This window comes from Bison bison, unplaced genomic scaffold (assembly GCF_000754665.1).
Source record: "Bison bison bison isolate TAMUID 2011002044 unplaced genomic scaffold, Bison_UMD1.0 scf7180017864498, whole genome shotgun sequence".
Classification (NCBI taxonomy): domain Eukaryota; kingdom Metazoa; phylum Chordata; class Mammalia; order Artiodactyla; family Bovidae; genus Bison; species Bison bison.
Window position 1 is genome coordinate 1,582,232 of NW_011495057.1, and position 23,946 is coordinate 1,606,177.

General features: G+C 40.1%; 1 protein-coding gene across 1 annotated transcript in view; it reads right to left on the reverse strand.

Annotated features, from left to right (window-relative positions):
• ABHD3 (abhydrolase domain containing 3) overlaps window positions 1-23,946 on the reverse strand; it is a 77,654-nt gene that overhangs the window by 29,067 nt on the left and 24,641 nt on the right. The window contains exons 5-8 of the mRNA XM_010828985.1: window positions 23,825-23,946; window positions 23,178-23,341; window positions 21,817-21,999; window positions 5,963-6,008 (exon numbers count right to left, since the gene is read on the reverse strand). Of these exons, the coding sequence (XP_010827287.1) occupies window positions 5,963-6,008; window positions 21,817-21,999; window positions 23,178-23,341; window positions 23,825-23,946 (515 nt within the window). The remainder of the gene's footprint in view (window positions 1-5,962; window positions 6,009-21,816; window positions 22,000-23,177; window positions 23,342-23,824) is intronic.

The following is a 23,946-nucleotide window of genomic DNA, read 5'->3' on the forward strand; positions in this document are numbered from 1 at the left end:
AACTGGAAAGTACTTGAAGGAGGCTTTTCTTTTCTTTTTTTAATATTTATTTGTTTTTATTTGTTTATTTGGCCATGTCAGGTCTTAACTGTAGCATGCAGGATCTAGTTCCCTGACCAGGGATGGAACCCAGGCTCCCTGCAATAGGAAAACAGAGTCTTAACCAATGGACCACCAGGGAAGTCCTAAGCCTTTTCTTTTTAAGAACTTTATGAGGCGTGGTTCACTTAGCATACAATTCACCCATTTAAGATGTGGATTTTTTAAGTATATTTAGAATTGTACAACTATCATCAAAATTTTAGAACATTTTCATCACTCCCCAAAGAAACTCTCCACCATTAGCAGTCACTCCCGCTTCCTCAGCCCAACGCAGCCACTAAACTACTTTCCATCTCTACAGATTTGTCTATTTGGAATATTTTAGAATTATAAATGAAATTATATAGTATGTGATCTTTTATCTGGCTTTTATCTCTTTCACTAAGCATAATGTTCTCAAGTCTCTTTCATATTGTGGCATGTATCAGTACTTTATTTATTTTTTAATGCTGAATTATAATCCATGACCTAGCTGTACCACATTTTATTTATCCATTTGTCTGCTGATGGACATCTGTTTCCTTCCATCTTTTGGTTATTATGAATGTGTGTGTGTGTGCTTAGTCGTGTCTGACTCTTTGAGACCCCATGGACTGTAGCCCACCAGGTGCCTCTCTCCATGGGATTCTCCACACAAGAATACTGAGAGGGTTGCCATTTCCTCCTCCAAGAGATCTTCCTGATCCAGGGATCAAACCCTCATCTCTTACATCTCTTGCGTTGGCAGATGGATCCTTTACTACTAGTGCCACCTGGGAAGCCTGGTTACTATGAATAATGCTGCTATAAATACATGTGTACAAGTTATTGTATGAATAAATATTTTCATTTCTTGTATATATACGTAGGAGCAGCATTGCTGGATCATACAGCAACTCAATTTTTCAGTTTTTGAGAAACTCCCAGAATATGTTCCAAAGTGGCTGAGAGGGTTTTCTGGTTGGGTTTAGGGACATAGAAATCTGCATAACCCTATAAATAAAAGGAGAGGGAGTGTAACCTTTAACAAACTCAGGTTTCACTGAGTTCTTTGTAAATCATCATTCCTAAACTAAGCTGGGAACATGACAGTTCCCAAAGTAATCACTAATATGAGGAAGTTTGTGTATAACTTGGCTTCCTGGATTCCTGACCTTGAAAACCAACCTGCAGGAAATTGAGAAAAGGCACTGTCCACCTTGAGGATGCCTGCAGGGATATCTGAGGATTAGTCTACTAAGACTGGGACTCTCTGTCTTCCACAGCCCAGAGGCCCAGAGAGGGAAAAGCTCAGGCTTCTCATTTCCCAGCAAGCAAGGCTTCTGGCTTTCTCTCAATCTTGCAAAGACTAATTAAAAATAAGGACAATATGGTGCTGGAAGATTTCTACTTTCTTATTCTGCTTTGCAGGGGCCATAACCACCTCTATAAATTCTAAGTACATCACCAACTTATTTCAGCAAATCTTTTCCTCTTGCTTTTCTTCCCCCCCTAAGAGAATGGCTTACCCTAAATTCTATGTCACCTTCGCTAGCTCTCTTGGATTAATTTCAGTTCGAGTCAGTTCCTCTCCCTGTTTGATCTTTGCTGATTCATCTCTTGTTCTTTATCATGACTACCCTAAAGTCTTACTTACTCTGGGTCTGGGCTATATTCAGTCATTTCTGGAACAGGGAAGGTATAAATACTCATAGAGTTCCTCTAGTCTGAAACAGTCATTGTTCATAGCTCTAAGGCAGAAAGAAGAAAGGCTCTCAAGAGCTCTCAATATCAAAGCCAGCTCTAACAATCAATATTGGCAATTCGTTTTTGTGATCCATTTGGGTACAAATATATATTAAATTATATTTCATTTTTTGTTATTGATCAGTCATTAAGTCATGTCCCACTCTTTTTGATCCCATAGACTGTAGCACGCCAGGCTTCCCTGTCCTTCACTATCTCTCAGAATTTGCTCAAACTCACGTCCATTGAGTCAGTGATGCCATCCAATCATCTCATCCTTTGTTGCCCCCTTCTCCTCTTGCCCTCAATTTGTCCCAACATCAGGGTATTTTCCAATAAGTCGGCTCTTCTCATCAGGTGGCCAAAGTATTGGAGCTTCAGTTTCAGCATCAGCCTTTCCAATTCAGGGTTGATTTCCTTTAGGATTGACTAGTTCAATCTCCTTGCTGTCCAAGGGACTCTCAAGAGTCTTCTTCAGCACCAAGTTCAAAAGCATCAATTCTTCAGTGCTTAGCCTTCTTTATGGTCCAACTCTCACATCCATACATGACTACTGGAAAAACCATAGCTTTGACTATATGAACTTCATCAGCAAAGTGATATCTCTGCTTTTTAATACACCGTCTAGGCTTGTTATAGCTTTTCTTCCAAGGAGCAAGCATCCTTTAATTTCATGGCTGCAGTCACCATCCACAGTGATTTTGGAACCCAAGAAAATAAAATCTGTCACTGCTTCCACTTTTTCCCTTTCTATTTGCCATGAAGTAATGGGACTGGATGCCATGATCTTAGTCATTACATTTAAGTCATTTGATATCCTATTCTTTTTAAAGTTAGATCAAATTAGCATTTAGGATACAGATATTTGCTGGGGGTATCAGTTCATCAGAATTCAACCAAGGCACTGTAAAAGACGCCAGAGACCAAGCTTCTCTTATCCTCCTGCTTAGAACTCAGTGAGTTCTTTAGAAGTAAAAAAAAAAAAAATTATGTAATTATTATCCTTTTGTAAAATCTGCTGAAGTATTCTTGTGGAGATTTTTTTTTTAATCTATGCAAGTTTATGGGGCTTTGCCAGTGGTTCAGAGGTAAAGAATCTGTCTGCAATGCAGGAGACTCAGGTTTGATCCCTGGGTTGGGCAGATCCCCTGGAGGAAATGGCAACCCACTACAGTATTCTTGCCAGGAAAATCCCAGGGACAGAGGAACCTGGCAGGCAGAGTAGAACATGACTGAGCATGTAGGTGCAAATTTATGGCTCAAAGTTACTGGGTTGCTGCCTTCTTTCAAAGTAAATTTCCAATTAAATGTAAATGCTCAGGCAGAAGTTTTCCCAAGCTTCCTCCTCTTCATCTTTTTTTCTCTTCCTTCCTGTTTTTCATGTTCTAAGAGTCTATCCTTTGCTAGACCAGTGGTTCCTAAGCACTCTCATCCACTCCTGACCTCCTGGTTCCACTGTATACCCATAATCCATGATGCCTTTCTCCAGCCTGTATGTCTCTTCTGACAGCCAGTCTAGTACATCTGAGTGTTTACGAGAAATTTTCACCTGGATGACATCAAAGCATCCCCAACATCTAAAACTGAACTTGTCATTTTGATAACACTCAAATCTTGTAAATTCTCCTACATTTCCTATTTCGGCAAATATTACCCTTCACCATATTAGCCTTTTACAATTCAGCAAAACTAGACATGCTGACATTGACTCCTTCCTCTCCACTTCCCACAATACAATGAATACTATTCTTTCTGCCCCAGAAAACCCCCTCATTTCTGTTCTCTTCCCCGACCTCTACATTCACACTCTGGATTGTTGTTGTTTGGTTGCTCAGACCAGGTAGGCTGACTGTGTGCTTATGTTCTTGATGTTTGTTGTTTGGTGTCCAACTCTTTGTGACCTCATGGACTGTAGCCCACCAGGCTCCTCTGTCCATGAGATTTCCCAGGCAAGAATACTGGAGTGGGTTGCCATTCCCTTCTCCAGGAGATCTTCCTGACCCAAGGATCAAACCTGCATCTCCTGCACTGGCAGGCAGATTCTTTACCACTGAGCCACTAGGGAAGCCCCTCACACTCTGAATAGATCTTTAGTAATTGCCAAGCCTCCAAGCCTCCTTCCCCTCCATCACTTTTCTGCTGCAGTTTTCTTTCTAAAACATGACCAGGTTATTTTATATGTCAATTATACGTCCATAAAAGAGACTTTAGAAAGAGTTAATGGTTCAACACTAGGTTCCTTGGGGTTCTACACATGACTCTTCAAAATCTGGCCCTCCGTTTCTGGGAGAATTCCTAGCACTTCTTGAGCAATAAGAAGGAGCACAGCACAAACATCAAGAACATAAGCACACAGTCAGCCTACCTGGTCTGAATCCTGGCTCTGAATTTCTTGGTGAGGGCACATTCTTAGCCTGCTTGTGCCTCATTTTCTTCATCTAGAAAATGGGGATCATGGTGGCTACCCTCACATAAATCACACGGTTGTTTCTATCGCTGAACATCAATAGGAAAAGACATAACTGATATATTCGAAGGACCCAATAAACATTAGAGAAAATGATCACCATCGTTATCCCTCCACGAATAAGGACTTGCTGTCCATGCTCTTTAACATCTCGTTCTTTATGCTGAGAAAGCTTCTCTCTCCCCTCTGCTGGTTCAATACCGTAACATTTAAGATCCAGCTCAAACCCACCTCCAATGTTATGTTCTCCCACCTCCTCCGGGAGTTAGTTACTCCTTCCCTCTAATCTCTGTAGCCGTAAGACACCTTTTTGTGGTCACAATTAGCACCGTACTGTGTATATTTTTATATATCTCTTGCAACTTATGTACCGTCTCTTGCAACTCAAGTTTCCTAAGAAAGGGTTAGGGCTGTGTGTAATAATGTGTGCATTCTTCACTATGGCCTTGTACAGGTACCTGATTTAATAGGCATACAACACAGCTTTGCTGAACAAACAGATCCTTTGTTCTCATTTTATGGGACCAAATGGCCTTTACTTTTCAGCGTGTTATTTTCTTGAGAGGCTAAGACCATGCCTTTCCCAGCTTTGTGTCCTGGAAGCATCTAGAAGGACACACAGCAGACAGGAGCTGCTCAGAAATGACTGGCTTGGTCCAGAGCCAGTGACACATTCAAATCTTTCCTTTTAGAGTACCTACAAACCTACCTACGAGATTCCTACAGGGCTGGACCAAATAAGGAAAGTGGAATCTTCACCTTCACAAGGAACTGGAGTAAGACCATAAACACTTTATAACTTTAGCTTTTGCAATCAGGTTGATCTTGATCCCCTCCAGGATTTATCAAGCAAAGTGCAAGAGCTCTTTTCTCCCCCCAAATTCTCATAATGTACCAACATAGTGACATGATCGTAAATTTTTATTTCCAGCATGACTTAATTATTGATAGTCAATATCGTTCTCTATCAATGATTCAAAAAAAATAGTTCTTTCTATTCTGATAGAATTGCCTTTGACCTGTTGAAGTGGTGAAGGACTAACAGTTGAAAAGCTTCAAGAAAATTTCAGTGAGTGTAATATTTCTCATTCCGACTCACAGGTAGAACACCAGATAGTGATGATTTTCCAAGAGATGCAAGAAATTCTATCCTAGCAAAAGCTTAGGGCTTAGAAAAGGGGGGAAAAAACTGATTTAAAATAATATCTCCTCTATGTAAACTTTGGCATGCAAATAAGCATATAACATGCAGTCAATCTGTTTCACAGTAACAGTAAATTTCTTAAGTAAATCAAGTATTACTCTATTGGTTAATTTTTTTTTGGCACTAGTTAATTTTTAAAGAAAATGTGTTTTTCATTAAAAATGATGTTGATAAATATTTGTTGATGCTAACCTACAGTAAGTATAAAAAGTTGAGTTACAAAATAAGGCCTTATTTAAAAAAATAGAAATATGTAACATTTTAAAATTTAAATATAAGATCTGGATGAACACAGACTAAGAAGACTCCCCTGGTTGTGTAATTATGGGTTTTACAAGTTTCCTTTTTATCGCCTTACCTGTATTTTTCCACAATGAACTTGTATTATTGATATAATAAGTTATCTTAAATCAAAAAGAGTATCTTTTTGTTATAAAACTGGATTTCTTTAAAAATTAAGCTGCTGTCATTTTAAATTTACTTACCAAGAGATTCTCCCCCGCCACTCCTCTGTTGTTAAAAACCACATATCTAAAAACCAAGAAAATAATTTTTGTTATTTTTATGCATGATCTTGACAATATAATATAAAATCGTCTTCCTGGGCCTGTATTAGAGCATTAAAAGGTTCTTAGAAATCTGTTCCAAAGAAACAAGGATGTTTGATAATGTCATTAAATGCACTAAAATACATTTCTAGTTCTCTAAAGTCAACATATGGATTCAAACCAGAAAACTATATATCAAAGTGGTATTAAATTTTCCTACCAAAAGCAGAATCTTTGCAACTTCTTCCTATGTAGATGTGTAGGCCTCCAATAAATAATAAATTCAGAATAAAACAATTCTGAATACAAGTCAAACTTAAATGTTTTTGCTTCAAATTAAAAAATGTCTTCTAACTATTCTATTTGTAACATGAAAATGTTAGTCACTCAGTCATGTCTGACTCTTTGTGACCACATGGACTGTAGCCCGCCAGGCTCCTCTGTCCATGGGATTCTCCAGGCAAGAATACTGGAGTGGGTTGCCAATTCCTCCTCCAGGGGATCTTCCTGACCCAGGGATTGAACCCACATCTCCTGCACTGAAGGCAGATTCTTTACCATCTGATCCACCAGGGAATGAGCATCTATTCCTATCCTGAGAAATAGCTCTTGTCCCCTCAAAGCTCAGCAAATAGAGACTGGAATTTTACCTGCGGTGAAAACACCATGGCAGGTAGAATTGCGAGGGACATGGCACCTGAGCTGGAAGGCTGGGTCCCCACTATGCTACTGCTTGGTGTTCGGCTGACCTGGGGGAGGAAAGAATAGCTCTGTGTCCTACAATCCTGTTTGCCTGTCCTGGGTCAGCGGTCATAAGTGAAGGGCTTTAGAGTAGCACTGGCTGACAGTAACTATACAAAGACCATTAGCTAATTAGTAGCAGTGGTAGTTGCAACATCATGCTACCTTTACGCAGTCATTCTGCACTGACAAACTTTTCATCAACCATAACCCCACATATGTATTTTTGCCATCTTCACACAAAATCCTGACTTGTGTCTGCATGGGTTCTCTTTGGCTTAGTGAATCTATATTCATGTCAATTAAAATTCATTTTCTTTTTGTCTTTCTACTTAATTAATCAATCAAGATTATTTAAGGTTCTAATTTAACCCTACATCCCTTTTGTCTATTTAAAGCATTTACTATCTTTGTTTTCATGATGTATTTAACACAAAAGAAATAAATACAAAAAGCCTATAATTAAGAATATATAGAACAATTTTGTATGTACTCTAATTGCTTCTTTCAAGGTACTGTTGATCAACGTATGGGTTCTAGCACCAATGAATTGAATATTCACTAATAAATACTCATGACTTGGATGGACTCAGGGGGTTTAGATTTTACTTCAGGATTTTTTGCAAAGAAATTCTTTCTCGCATCTGAAAGGTCAGATAGACAGCTTTATTATGCCCTACTGAAAGAAGAGGCCCTACTAAAAGGCCCTACTAACAGAGTTTTGCCAAGAAAACCCACTGGTCATAGCAAATACCCTCCTCCAACAACACAAAAGAAGACTCTACACATGGACATCACCAGATGGTCAACACCAAAATCAGATTGATTATATTCTTTGCAGCCAAAGATGGAGAAGCTGTATACAGTCAGCAAAAGCAAGACCAGAAGCTGACTGTGGCTCAGATAATGAACTCCTTATTGCCAAATTCACACTTAAATTGAATAAAGTAGGGAAAACCACTAGACCATTCAGATATGACCTAAATCAAATCCCTTATGACTATACAGAGGAAGTGAAAAATAGATTCAGGGGATTCGATCTGATAGAGTGCCTGAAGAACTATGGACGTAGGTTCGTGACATTGGACAGGAAGCAGTGATTAAGACCATCCCCAAGAAAAAGAAATGCAAAAAAGCAAAACCGTTGTCTGAGGAGGCCTTACAAACAGCTATGAAAAGAAGAGAAGCAAAAGGCAGAGGAGAAAAGGAAAGATATACCCATTTGAATGCAGAATTCCAAAGAATAGCAAGGAGAGATAAGAAAGCTTTCCTCAGTGATTAATGCAAAGAAATAGAAGAAAACAATAGAATAGGAAAGACTAGAGATCTCTTCAAGAAAATTAGAGATACCAAGGGAACATTTCATGCAAAGATGGGCACAATAAAGGACAGAAATGGGATGGACCTAACACAAGCAGAAGTTATTAAGAAGAGGTGGCAAGAATACACAGAAGAACTGTACAAAAAAGATCTTCACGACCCAGATAATCACGATGGTGTGATCACTCACCTAGAGCCAGACATCCTGGAATGTGAAGTTAAGTGGGCCTTAGAAAGCATCACTACGAACAAAGCTAGTGGAGGTGATGGAATTCCAGTTGAGCTATTTCAAATCCTAAAAGATGATGCTGTGAAAGTGCTGTACTCAATATGCCAGCAAATTTGGAAAACTCAGCAGTGGCCAAAGGACTAGAAAAGGTCAGTTTTCATTCCAATTCCTAAGAAAGGCAATGCCAAAGAATGCTCAAACTATCACACAATTGCACTTATCTCACATGCTAGCAAAGTTATGCTTAAAATTCTTCAAGCCAGACTTCAACAGTGTGTGAACTGTGAACTTCCAGATGTTCAAGCTGGATTTAGAAAAGGCAGAGGAACCAGAAATCAAATTGCCAACATCCGCTGGATCATCAAAAAAGCAAGAGAGTTTCAGAAAAACATCTACTTCTACTTTATTGACTCTGCCAAAGCCTTTGACTGTATGGATCACAACAAACTGTGGAAAATTCTGAAAGAGATGGGAATACCAGACCACCTGATCTGCCTCTTGAGAAATCTGTATGCAGGTCAGGAAGCAACAGTTAGAACTGGACACGGAACAACAGACTGGTTCCAAATAGGAAAAGGAGTACATCAAGGCTGTATATTGTCACCCTGCTTATTTAACTTATATGAAGAGTACATCATGAGAAATGCCAGACCAGATGAAGCAAAAGCTGGAATCAAGATTACTGGGAGAAATATCAGTAACATCTGATATGCAGATGACACCACCCTTATGGCAGAAAGTGAAGAACTAAAGAGCCTCTTGATGAAAGTGAAAGAGGAGAGTAAAAAGGTTGGCTTGAAACTCAACATTCAGAAAACAAAGATCATGGCATCTGGTGTCATCACTTCATGGCAAATAGATGGGGAAACAATGGAAACAGTGACAGATTTTATTTTGGGGGGCTCCAAAATCAATGCAGATGGTGAATGTAGCCATGAAATTAAGAGATGCTTGCTCCTTCGAAGAAAAGTTATGACCAATCTAGACAGCATATTGAAAAGCAGAGATATTACTTTGTCAACAAAGGTCCGTCTAGTCAAAGCTATGGTTTTTCCAGTAGTCATGTATGGATGTGAGAGTTGGACTATAAAGAAAGCTGACTGCCGAAGAATTGGTGCTTTTGAACTGTGGTGTTGGAGAAGACTCTTGAGATTCACTTGGACTGCAAGGAGATCCAGCCAGTCCATTCTAAAGGAAATTAGTCCTAAATATTAATTGGAAGGGCTGATGCTGAAGCTGAAACTCCAGTTCTTTGGCCATATGATGCAAAGAACTGACATTTGAAAAGACTCTGATGTTGGGAAAGATTGAATGTGGGAGGAGAAGGGCACGCCAGAGGATGAGAAGGTTGGATGGCATCACTGACTCAATGGACATGAGTTTGAGTCAACTCCGGGAGTTGGTGATGGATGGGAAGCCTGGCGTGCTGTAGTCCATGGGGTCACAAAGAGTCAGACACGACTGAGCAACTGAACTGAACTGAACTTAAAGAAGACACATGTTTTAAAATCTCAGAACTCTGATTTGAGAAAAGGCTAGAAATATTAAATTTTATTGACTAGTTAGAGAAAGATTTAAAATATACTACAAAAACATGCAGGAAAGTTAAAGTGCTGCATGGTCAGTTAATCTTTGCTAAGAAAGAATGGCAAGACAGCCACTTGTATTTATTGCATAAGCACCTAAGTAACACAGGAATTGGAGCTAAATTTAATTATGACCTTGAAGCTTTCCGTCATTCAGAAAAGAACCACTTTCAGCATGCAAACACGACTTCAGGATTAAAAATGGCTTCCAAGGTAAGATATCATCATGTGACTGTCCCGAGAGAAGGGGACAGAGCTAGTGAGGGGAAAGAAAGCGATGATCTGCACACTCAGGAAAGAGCAGCCTATGCACCTGGGATTTTCTTCCAAACTGCACACAGAGATGTCTGCACTTTCTTTTAGCCAACTCTGAACAGTGGCTCACAGCTCCAATACCTCTCGCTAGAGGAGAAAATGTACTGACCCCTCCACAGGCCTTTGTTCTTGACCCTGTTCAATCATCTGTATGTACTTCTATAGATTAAGATATGCGTTCACCACAGTATCTACCTCTAGCCTTGGGAATGAGGCAGAGAGATACAGGAGGATAGACAGGGCAGCTTTGGAGGCAGGAAGCCTGAAGGCTTCCACATGGCTCCCTTCTCCCATCCAACTGGTGACAATCAGTTAGCTGCTCTCGTTTAACCCCTTTTCTGCCTTCACCATCATCAGGGGACACTTTAGCAAAATGAAAAGAAATGGTTGAAATACAACTACTCTTCCTAAGACATTTGATAGGCCCCTCTTAACTTTATAACTGCTCTATCCAAATTATTTTCACAATTTCTCCCAAACTATTTATCTATTTATTTTTTAAGTTTTATTTATTTGACTTTACCAGGTCTTAGTTGCAACATGCAGGATCCATTCAAACTCTTAGCTGTGGCATCTGGGATCAAGTTCCCTGACCAGGGTTCAAACCCAAGCCCCCTGCATTGGGAGTATGGAGTCTTAGCCACTGGACCACAAGAGAAGTTCCCTCCCAAGTAATTTTAAAGGGTATGTATATGAGGGAAATTGTTCTGTAAAACTTATTTTTCCTGTGCATTTTAACTATTTAAATTTTCTTCTTAAAACAGGTAAAATACAAATAAAGAGGAGACACTAAATAAATAAAACCTGGAATTGAGAATTTTCTATGACAACAGACCACATTAACTAGGAAAGCTCTTAATGAAGGTTAAGTAAGAGGCAGAGAGCTACCCGCAAGGCAGGATTTCTCAACGTTGGGCACTATGGGCATTTTGGATCAAGTACTTCTTTGTAGAAGGGCTATTGAGAACCACGTGGTTGAGAACCACTGTTACAAAGAAATGAGTCAGATAGCCTTGAATCTGCTCAAGCCCAGTGATCCACAAGAACAAAGGAATTTTTATCATACAACTTTATTTTTCAGTTCTAAGCTTCCACGAGTCTTTGAGTCTATGAATGAACAGAATAATCAGCAAAGTCTGGAGTGAGAAGAATATTCAGGGATCAGTATTTTGATTTCAGATAATAACAACAGATTATTCTAGGCATTTTACATGAGTATTAATATTGGAATGACTCATTCATTCGAAAATTTATTGAACAGACTAGTTACTGGGTTAAAGATTCAGTTCGTGCTTGTAGGAGAAAAACAAAATAAAAATATAAGGTTCCTGGCCTCAAGAAGAAAAAGTGAAAATATTAGCTGCTCAGTCGTGTCCAACTCTTTGTGACCCCAAGGACTGTAGCCCTCCAGGCTCCTCTATCCATGGTATTCTCTAGGCAAGAATACTGGAGTGGGTTGCCATTCCCTTCTCTAGGGGATCTTCCCGACCTAGAGATCAGGAAGACCAAGTCTCCTGCATCACAGGCAGATTCTTAACCATCTGAGCCACCATGTAGGAATGTATAAAAGTTTCTAAGGGATGAGAAAATAGATCATGTTAGGCTAACGATAGAAACTAAAGAAAATTAAAAAAAATAATAAGTTAGGATCAAAATAGGCTTAGGGTGCAGATTGCCAGGCTAAGGAAAAGTGACAAGGAAGTTCTGCTTCCAGAAATGTCATGGTAGATCCTGCAAGGCCAGCCCTTCCATAGAGTAATAACTAAATGCTTGATAAATTATAAAGGCAATGGAGAACACCCAAAGCAGGCAGAAACTAAATGGGACTTGACACTTGGAAGAAAAAAAATGGCATTGGATAAGTCTCCTTTCACAGCTTTTTGCCTGAGGGGAGGCACCAGCTGGTATTATCCAGTAATAGATAAAGGTCAAATAAAAATGTTCAGTCTCATGGGCTTGAAAAATCAGAAAACAGAATTTGCTGCAACTATAAGAGAAAATGAGGGGAGAAACCTCAGAAAAGAGAGAGATACAGAGGCAGAGGCCTAAATTCTGGATAAAGACACTGGGTGCAAAGCTCTGACTGAGTTTTCTGCGCCATGGGCCCCAAGCAGTCCAGTTAAGGATGAAAACCTGAACAGAGACCTCAGCTGCTGTCTGCCGCAGATGGGACAGAGTTTGAAGTTTGAATTTACTCAAATTATCTGCCTGAAAAACAAAAATTAGTCATTGGAAAATGTATAGAAACTCTTTAGAAATACATAACAGAATCCAGAGTCTCTACAATGGATCATTCAAATTGTTCAGAACAAAATCCACAATTACTATACTGTGAAGAAACAGAAAAATGTGGCCCAACTCAAGAGATAAGATAATCAATGTAACTGAAGCTGAGACAGTCCAAGGTGTTAGAATGAATAGGCGTGGATTTCAAGCCGCTTTTATAACTGTCCTCAAGGACATAGATGAAAATTAGCTTGTAATGAATTTTCCAGAACAATAAAACCTATCAAAAATGGAAAGCCTAGGTTAAAAAAATACAATACTGAAATAAAAAATATTCACTGGATTTGCAAATTGCAGTTCCAATCTCAAGATGAGAGAGGAAAAAAAAAGATTGGAAAAAAATGAATAAAATTTCATTGATTTGGGGGACATTATCAAAAGATCAAACATGCCTGTAATTTTGGATCCAGAAGGAGAGGAGAGAATAGGACAGAAAATATATTTAAAGAAATAATGGCCGAAATTTTGACAATTTTGATTTTAAAAGACACAATTCATAGACTCAAAAAGAGAGAGAAAAGCGACAGGGGAAGGAGGGAATCAAAAATCATACAACAGTAAAATATTAAACAGTAATACAGTAAACTTGATATCTAGCATATCTATAAAGACATTTAATGTGATTGGACTTAAAAGCTTTAATTAAAAGGCAGATGTTGTCAGACTGGATAAAAACCTTCAAGACCCAACTATATGCTATCTACAAGCAAGGCACTGAAAATAAACATAGATACTTTGAAAGTTAAAGTATAAAAAAAGATATATCACATAAATAAAAGCCTAAGTAGGACAGAGTGGATACAGTATTATCAGATAGATGTCACAACCAGAGACAAAGAAAGACATTTCATAATGATGTAAGAGTTCATTCCCAGGAAGATTAACAATCATAAATGTACATGTGACTCATAACAGAGGTTCCAAATACATGACCTAAAAATTGATAGAATTAAATGGAGAAATAGAAAATCCACAATCATAGTTGATTCTAACATCCTCACATCAGCAAGACAAAAAAATTAGTAAAGATATAAAGTATATGAATAACATTAACAACTATCTTAGCCTAATTCACATTTGTATAACCTAATCAACTATCATAACCTGATTTACAATTGTATAACACTACATCCAACAGTGTAATACATTCTTATTAAAAAATGATAATACCTGAATATTTCCAACCTCACTAAGATCAGAAGGACATCAAGACAGATAAATATAATTCATATACTTTCTTCTAGAATATGAAGCATCAGAAATCAAACACATAATTAACGAGAATATATTACTGACCACATTAATGCCCAGCTCCTGATTATCACACGGTAATGGAGAACAGCGAAAGTTAATTCATAAATCATGAGCCTCATTCTCTCATTCTCTTGTTTCAACTCTTTCCCTATAAAATCTATTCTCTGAGTAGGAAACATGACTTATTTGCCTGTTGTGTCTACAGTTTCCTGATAAAATTGAGTCCTGTGATATTACAGGTCTATAAGCAAAAATCACGAGACTTGAGGAGCTAATTGTTCCCAAGTTGGGAGCCTGAGATATCCAAGGATGTGAAAATGTAGTAAAGGAGAGTTTTCAAAAATGACCAAGATTTCAAACAGCCTAACAGAAGTCAGTTGGTGATGGAACGGGGAAACCTGGCGAGCTGCAGTCCATGGGGTCGCAAAGAGTCAGATACGACTGAGTGACTGAACTGAACTGAACAGAAGTCGTGTATTTTTCTGCAGCAAGGCTGCACAGTGGAAACTTAACCCTGTCACACTGTTTAATTTTGGTGAAATTACTAACACTATAGTTCTGTTTTTGGTTGGTAAAATGGGGTTAGTAATATATATCTTGGAATTGAGTTCATATTAAATAAAATAACTTGTATATGGCACCTATTATGTGGCAGGCACTCAACAAAGCTAAATTTAATTATGGTAAACAAAAATAGCAATTCTAATTATTTCGTGCTGATCACAAGCTCTAAGTGTCCTCGTGAATTTAAAACGAAAAGAGACCAACAAGTTAACATTTAACTAAATGCAATTTATTAGGCTAAATATTTCAAAACCAGGGCCACAAGGGGAAAACGTCAGTTATCTTTGATGTGAGGAAGCTGAAAACCTTATTATACCATTAGTGTCAAGAGTTCTTTTTCAACAATCTCTGAAAATGTCTTATTGGAATCTTTTTTCCCCATTAGTGCTCCCATTTTCCCTAACATTTACTCAGTTGTTTTCTGACATTCTCATATTTTATCTTACTAATTTGAATTCTAGCTGGGTCTCTTTGGTATTTCTGTTAACTTAAGACCCAGTTGAACTAACTTACAGAAAATGCTATTTAAGAACAAAAGAGTTCTACATTAATAATAATAATATTTTAATAAAAAATAAAATAAATAATAATAATGAACTAACAGGAATTACTCTACGTCACAGCCCACTGCTGGCAACTTTATCTCCCCAAATCAAGTCAGAGACATGTATGTGTTCTAGGACGTAGATTCCAATGGCTGCTCCACCTTAGCCAGGTCTCACCTTCCTTCTCCCTGTTCTGCCCACTGCCTGGCCAGGCACACTGCTGTCTCTGGGCCCTCCTAGGATGGTTTCTCAGCTGGTAATAGGGCCAAGGAAGTAAGTACCTCATTTCCATCTGAACAGACTAAAAGAATGATGCTCCTTGGCCAGACTAAAAGAATGTGAGGCATGTGGGATCTTAATTCCCTGACCAGCGATGGAACCCACGCTCAATGCCCTTTGCATTGGAAGCTCAGAGTCTTAATTAACCACTTGATCGCCAGGGAAGTCCGAGGGTCTTTTCCGAGGGTCTTTTCTAAGCCAGACCATGGCCTGCTTCACTTCTTTAACTTTCCTAGCTTAATACTTTAACAAATGTTCATCATGGGCCAAGGTTCTTCATACACATTACATGCAATCCTTATACCCCTGTGAAGTATAGGTGTCTTTACAGATGAGAAAATTGAGGCACAGATTAACTAAATAATTCGTCCATGGAAACATGGGTAGTATGTGACAAGGCTGGATTCTGAATGCAGGCAGATTTGACTTGGTGATCCACTTAAATAACTCACTATGTTGCCCCATGCTATCTAAACTAGTAACATTGAAGTCTCTTTTTCCAAAAAGATGGGTGCTCTGAACACAGAGTACCCTTTGAGTGCATGTCAGCTCTGATAAAAAGAGCTTTGTCCCTGAAAGTTTGTTAATTAAGGTATCATTTTATAGTGGAACATCTAACAGCAAGTTCCCTAGAGAACAGGATCACTTGTTGGCATCCACCATATCCTTTCCCAGAAATGCCATTAAATAAGCTACATACCTCATTCAATGCTTTCTAACATTTAGCATTATCTCATCTAGCCAGTCTCATGAATAATCAACTGACTCATTTTCAAAACTTCAAAAATGAAATTATTTTAACAAAAAATCATAAACATACTTTCAGATAAAAAACATTCTGATGTTAATTTAAAATGATGTCTTATCTAAGATACTGCTTTTAGATTGTTGTTCAGTCACTAAGCTGTGTCCAACTCTTACAACCCCATGGACTGCAGCATGCCAGGCTTCCCTGTCCTTCACCATCTCCTTGAATTTGCTCAAAACTCAAAAGCTCAAAACCATGAGTTTGCGCAAACTCATGTTCATTGAGTTGGTGATGCCATCTAATCATCTCATGCTCTGTCATTCTCTTGCCTGAAATCCTTTCCAGTATCAGGGTATTTTCCAATGAGTTGGCTCTCTGCAGCAGGTGGCCAAAGTACTGGAGCTTCAGCTTCAGCGTCAGTCCTTCCAATGAATAATCAGGGTTGATTCCCTTTAGGATTGACTGGTTTGATTTCCTTGCAGTCCAAGGGACTCTCAAGAGTCTTCGCCAGCACCACAGTTCGAAAGCACCAATTCTTTGGCATTCAGCCTTCTTTATGGTCCAATTCTCACATTCGTACCTGAGTACTGGAAAAACCATAGCTTTGACTAGTAGTCAAAGCTCATCCTTTCGTTTTTGTGCCTGATTTTCAATAGTTCATTCTCCTCCTCCTTCCTCCCTCAGGAAGAGTCTTCCGACAGCCCTCCACTGTGCTCTTAATGCTTCAGGAAAAGCTAACCATCTAGCCTCCGCTGGTACTACTTCCTCTACATAAAAAAATGTGCAAGCCCAAACTCCAAACTGGAAAGTGAAGGAGCATTTACAATTAGTCAAATTTTAACCTCTTGAAAATCATCTCCCACTTTAACGGAAAGGAGAATAAAGGAGTAGCTCTTAGGCTAAAACAATCTACAGTAGCAAATAGAGAAAATTAAAAAGACAGAAAATACAAAAAGTGATAAAAGGAGACAACAGATATTAGGTTGATGTGTCTGTATTAGCAACTATGTGGCGTTATCAAGAAATTTTGAGTTCTCTGCATGTGATGTGTATTTATTCTTCCTGAAATATTTGTAGCCCTAAGAGTTACAATAATGGTAAGTTTTAAACTAGGAAACATAAATATCTCTAATTTTCTTCTTTCCCATAGGTAAAAGAGTTATTGATGGTCAAAGGTTGACACTGGAATTGTCTGTATTTCTGCATTACTTTCATGTTGAAAAGACATTTGCTGAAGCATTTTGATCCACTTGACCTTTACTTCTTTGTCAACTTCATACACCTATTAAACATCTTAAAATTTAAAAAATAAATCATCGCCCACTTTAAATATCTCAGAAAGATAAATGATGGACACTGGCATCCTTGCTCCCAATAGTGGGCTCTGCTGTGAAGGACAGGAGATATCAGTCCTATCAAACCACAGAAGAAATCAGTGCTTTCTGTATTTTTTTAATGTTCTTTAAAAAAATTTTTTTGTTTTAATTTCTTTCTTTTTGGCTGTGCTGGGTCTTCGTTGCTGTGGGGGCGGGCGGGCTTTTCTCAAGTTGCAGTGAGCTGGTGTGTTAGGTGTTCACTTGTGTCCGACTCTTTGCAACCCCCTGGACTATGGCCCGCCAGTCTCCTCTGTCCATGGAATTCTCCAGGCAAGAATGTTGGAGTGGGTAGCCATTATCTTCTCCAGGGGATCTTCTAGATCCAGGCTTTTGAATTCAGGTCGCCTGAATTTTAGTCAGATTCTTTACCACCATGGAAGCAGTGAGCTGGGGCTACTCTCTATTTGCACCGTGAGGGCTCCTCATTGCTGTGGTTTCTCTTGTTCTCACAGGCTCTAGGGCACACTGGCTTCAGTAGCTGCGGTGCAAGGGCTTAGTTGTTCCACAGCATGTGGGAACTTCCTGGCTCAGGGATTGAACCCGGGTCTCCTGCATTGGCAGGAGGATTCTTTACAACTAAGATACCAGGGAAGCCCCTGTGAGTATTTTTTAAGTGTGTCAAGAAGGAAATTTTTTGAAACATAAGCCTGCAATCTTGACTAATTCCTCAATTGATCCTTTTGTCCTCTTCTGCTGTTTCTCTCTTTTCTCTGTCAAAATTTAACTGTGTGATCCAGGAATTCCCTGGCAGTACAGGGGTTAGGACTCCACACTTCCCATTGCAGGGGACCCAGGTTCAATCCCTGGTCAGGGAACTAGGCTACTGTAAGCCGTTCGGCCAAATAAACAAACAAATGTGTGACTCGCTCTTGTTTCCTGAGGCCTTTTTTGCCCAGCAGCTGGGCTTCCTTCCTCCTGCCCTGCTACATAGTCTCAGATTGTCCTTTATCCACCCTCATTCTCCTGGCCCTTTCAGTTGCATCCAACCATGCTGACCTATTTCTTCCCTCTATAAAGTGTCTCGCTTGCTTCCTGGCAGTACAGAATCCTGGCCCTTGCAACGCTCTGATCAGTCAGTGCTGGAGACTGTCCGGGATCTCTCAATGTCCACCCTCCCCTTCTTCCTCAGTAACAGAGTCCCCCAGTTTCCTCTGGGTACATAGCTGCTCCAAATAAAAATTTTACTCTCAAACATCCTTTCCAGCTAAGAAAGAGCAGACCCATGTGAGGAAAGCAAAACTAACAAGCACATTTGTTGCAAAGCATCCTTAAAAAAATATGGTGCCTTCTCTAGTCTCCGTTTTTCCTTCTTCTTGGGGGTTGGAATGCAGATGTGACAGCTGGAGCTGAAGCAGCCATAAGTTATGAAGTGACATGAGAAAAGAAACGTACTTTTTTCCAAAAAGTATTTATTTATTTATTTAAAGTATTTATTTATTCGACTGTATTTATTTATTTATTATTTATTTATTAATTATTATTATTATTAAAATAAAGTATTTATTTATTTATTCTTGGTTGCAGCATGTGGGATCTAGTTCCCTGGCCAGGGATTGAACCTGGGCCCCCTGCTTGGGAGCGAAGAGTCTTAGCCACTGGACCACCAGGAAAGTCCCAAAACTTGCCCTTCTGATGCTACAGAAACTCAGTCCACCTTCTTAGATTTTCACATGAGAGAGAAGTAAACCTGTACCTTGTTTAAGTCACTGTTAGTCTGAGTTTTCTGTCACTTGAAGCCAATCCTGGTCCTCTCTAATGAATTTCTTCTTTATTACTGAATATTCTCTGTCAGTTCCACTAGACAGTGTTTATGCTCTTTGGGAACAGAGGTTCGGATACTGTACTTGATTATGCCAAAATACTTAATAACTGACCTAGATGCCAATGAACTTATTATTACACAATTCTAGACAGGTCACTCTTTTTAAATATTAGTTGGGGGTGGCATAAAATAGATGAATGGTCTCAATAGAAGATGATTAAGATGCTCTTAGAGTTACCATTTTTCTCTCTGACCTTACTTGAACTAGTATACAGTACAGTGTTTGTTTTAATCATGTCTGACTCTTTGAGACCCCATGGACTATAGCCCACTAGGCTCCTCTGTCCATGGGATTTTCCCAGCAAGAATACTGGAGTAGGTTGCCCTTTTCTCCTCCTGGGGCTCTTCCCAACCCAGGGATCGAACCGAGTGTCCTATGTCTCCTGCATTGGCAGGCAGATTCTTTACCGCTGAGCCACTGGGGAAGTGTTGGAACTTAATTCAGAGAATAGGAAAAAGATTTAAGAAAACAGGATATTATCCTTGTATACAAAATAATACCTCTTAGGCTGTGTTATTGAATAGAATTTCTTTTTAAAGAAATCTTAGAGAAATGAATGAGATTTCCAGCTACTTTATCAATTATATGGGTATAACTTATTACAGGGAATAATTTTTTCTCCAGTACTCTGGTTTCTGTGAGGGCTTCTCTCTAAATACACTCTTGGCCACCTGGTCGTCTTGCTTTATTTGCTCTCTGGGAGCTGAAGGACTTTTCTAATTGATACAATTTGGAAGAATGACTGGAGTTGTCTGACTTGCAAATTCTCTTCTCCTCCCAGAGGCAAGTTAATTCAGCGAGTACATGGTGCACTCTGCCAGTGAAGGTAGGCCAAGCATTCCCCATTCAGTTTCATTTACCTTTGCCCTCCTCTGCTCACCATTACCTTAAGTGACCCTCAGCTTACTTTCCTTTCATTATTAATTTTGAATTACTGGACTTTAACAGAAAAGTTCTGCCTCTTTGTTTGGGGTACAGGAAAAGACATCTACTTAAGAGTAACAGTAAATTTTTAGGTTTCAGTTGTCCACATGAGAGGAGTTAGGTTGTCTCTAAATCATATCTCACCAGTGAAACGCCAATGATTCCCTGTTGACCTGACAGAATGCACAACCCTCCCTATAAACTTGAACTTTCCGTAAGATAGTAACTGAGGCTTGAAGGCACATGCATCATCCTGATACTGGGGGTGCTCATGCAACTCTATTGTATAAGAAACATTATCATAATGTACAAGCATTCCTGTGAGGAAACTAGATGTTTCTCAAGAAGCAGGTTTGCTTGTACTTGCTCTTTAAACTATTAAAAAAAACTGTTCTACTCTTGTCAGGGAATAGAAAGTTCACAAAGGAAGATAAACATATCTACAGATCTGCTTTGTTCAAGGCATGAAACCACCTGCTACAACCTAATTCGTTTCAGCTCTGCAAGTGGCAGTTCCAACATTTGAACCCAGACCTGTCTTTAAAGCCCGCGCACTTCCCCCACATTACACACCTTTCCCCAGGCTCTGTTATCTGCTTCATCCCGTGCAAGGGATCATCAGTGACTTAGATCTGTTTTGCAGCCTAAGGACTCAGTCTAGACTTGTACCAAAGTACAGGACCCTTTTTTTTTTTTTTTTAATGTCAGTGGCACTGAAACCACCTGACTGTCTCCAATAGACTGCAAACATACTTAATAGGAGGTGGAGTCTAAGTTCTTACCTGCTGACTTAAGGCTGACCGCATGACTTGTTTTGACTACAATCTGGCAGAAACAATATTGTGAGCATGCTTAAACTGTAGTGTTGGTTGCTCAGTCATGTCTGACTCTTTGTGACCCCATGGACTATAGCCCGCCAGGCTCCTCTGTCCATAGAATTCTCCAGACAAGAATACTGCAGTGGGTTACCATTCCCTTCTGCAGGGGATCTTTCTGATTCAGGGATTGAACCTGGGTCTCCTGCACTGCAGGCAGATTCTTCACTGTCTGAGCCACCACCAGGGAATGGGCCTGAAGAAGACTTGCAGCTGTCACTTTAGATTCTTTAAAAAAATTTTTTAGATTTTATTTATTTATTTATTTTGGCTGTGCTGGGTCTTCATTACTGTGCATGGGCTTTCTCTAGTTGTGGTGAGCGGGGACTACTCTTCACTGTGGTTTGCAGGCTTTTCATTGCTGTGGCTTCTCTTATTGCAGAGCACAGGCTCTTGAGCAAGGGCTCAGTAGCTGTAGTGCACAGGCTTAGTTGCCCTACAGCATGTGGGATCTTCTTTTAACCTATGTTCCCTGCATTGGCATGCAGATTCTTAATCACTGGACCACCAGGGAGGTCTGACTTTTGGACTCTTGGGACCCTCTGCCACCCAGTGAACACTGGTGAGCCTGATAGAGGGTGAAAGATCACGTGGAGCTGACACGAGCCATTGCTGCAGATGACTCCCAAGCCAAGAGTTGCCCTGGCTGCTGACCATCCAAGGCAAAAAGAACCACCCAACTGAGCTCAGCCCAAACTGTTGACGCACAGAATTGTGAGCAGAAATGCTGCTGTTTTTAACTACTATGTTTGGAGATAATTTGTTATATAACAAAAAAAAAGAGGGAAAGAAGGAAGCAGGGAAATTTAGGGGATTACTTAATCCATGAAAGAAATAAGAAGTATTTCAGAAACAAACATGTAGACACAGTGAAGCCTCATTTAAAATGAATTAAGTGAAAAATAAAAGAAATCATTCATGGGTACCTGTATCCTAGTTCTTCACTGAGGTGGATCATATGAAGGATATAGGATTCCTTGCTTGTTCCAGTGAGGCCAGGCAACAATAAGACAGTAGGTCGGGTGCTGGCGTCCATATAATGCTTACTGTTATCATTATCAAACCAGTCCAGGGAGATCTGTCCTCCATCTGCAGTTTTAATAAGTTCACTGAAAGAAATAATACAAAAGATATACTCCTTTAGTGTTTCAAGTCATGGTTGGTTTTTTGTTTTTTTTTTGGCCACACCACATGGCATGTGGGATCTTAGTTCCCTGACCAGGGATCAATCAAACCCACAACCCCTGCATTGGAAGGGCAGAGTCTTAAACACTGGACAACCAGGGAAGTCCCGCAAGTCATGACTTAGTGTTACTTCTTAATTCTGTATACATACCTGACGTTATTTAGTCATCTTAAAATAACTTTTTTCTGCACCAACACACACGTCACTTTCTTCCATTGCATGGATGTCACAAAATTAGTACAATAAGTATTTTCAGCAAGATCAGTAAAAGGTAGTATACAAAAATGAACTTCAAACTACGTCACATACTTATTTTAACCATTTCCTCATTACTCTGAAATACCCAGCATTGAACCCCTATTTGATTGAGGTCATCCAAATAATTCAACAGGGAAATGATGAGTAAGTAAACTGGCGATCTGGTCACTGCTCTTGCTGTCTTCACTCTATAATGGAGTCTCCTCATAGTGCATATTACAAAATTGGCTTCTTAAAGGTGTCAAAGTACTTCTCACACCGTATCTACAACCTTGAAGAATTTTCCCAAATAAATAGTGCAAGTTCCAGACAACAAAAGAAATTCCAGAAAGGAATAGATGACTCAGGAAAATTAATAATAAGCACCGTTTAAATCTCCTGGTTACTGATATATTCTGGACCACATCTTTTAACACCTTAAGGACATTATCATTGAAACCCATTTGCTTATCAATATGATAAGCATTTTACTGGGGTCCATCACAGAAAGTCCAAATTAACTAGCATCCATCTCACCCCCACCACCAGTTCAATGTACATCATCAAAGAATCTAGGTTCTCAGAGCCAGATGCAGGGCAAATTGGGAAAAGAGTAAGTCCCAAGCACCTCTGTCATCTGAGAAATAAACCGTTTACACCAGAGCACCTCCCCAACACAGTGATGAAAGGTGACACGTGAGTATCTTCCTGCGGTTGCGCGTGTGTGGCACACGTACCTTCCACCTTCATCCCTCCTTGCTCTTCTATATACGTCCTAAGCCAGAGGTTCTACGAACCAAACACTGAAAGTATGCAAAACACTGTGACTCTGAAGAAATGACTGAAAAATGGACATTTACATACTTCCTGTACTGCACCAGGGGCTTGGAAGTGATGAAAGGTCTCAGCAGCGTCTGTCCTCGACTCTCCCAGCACCAGACGGTCGGGTAGTAGGTTTCTGTCACCACGGGACAGTGGTCCTGAAGGAAGCGGCTGAAACTCTCACCCCCCGTCACTAACTGGGGCTTCTGTGGAGAGAGCCAGTATCAGTGAAGGGCCCAGAACAGAGCAAAGTTTCTGCCAACCGTAAACCAGTAACAAGCGCAGACTAGTCCCCCAGCGCGCGAGACCCGTCTGATTAATATCCTTCTTGGAAGCCTGATGCAAGTTCTTCAAACACAACGAACCTAAGAGCGGTTTATTAAACCTCTCTAGGTAAAGGCGAGAGTTGACGCCCGGGAGTCACCCTGAAAAATGTTAAGAGAGCATCTCAGGGGCAGCTCCGCCGGGTTAGCTAAAGGTGACCGGGCAGCGCCACCCGCGCCGAGGTCAGCAGGGTCCCGCGCTCTCGGAGGGCATCCATCAGATGCCGGGGAAAGGGGCCCCCCGGATGGCCCCGGCCACTCGCCCTTGGCTTGCCAGCGGCACCTCCGGCTTCGCCTGCTGTTGTCACTCCCGGCAAAGCTGCCCGCGGCCCTGTGCCAAGGCGCCCGCGCCATCCCCCGGCTCACCTTGGCAATGCTGCTCAGGTAGTAGCAGGCGTAAGCGACGCTGAAGCCCAGGATCAGGGAGAAGCCCACGCCTGAACCGAAGAAACCCACCCGGACTTGATGCTCCAAGTAGTGCGAGAGCT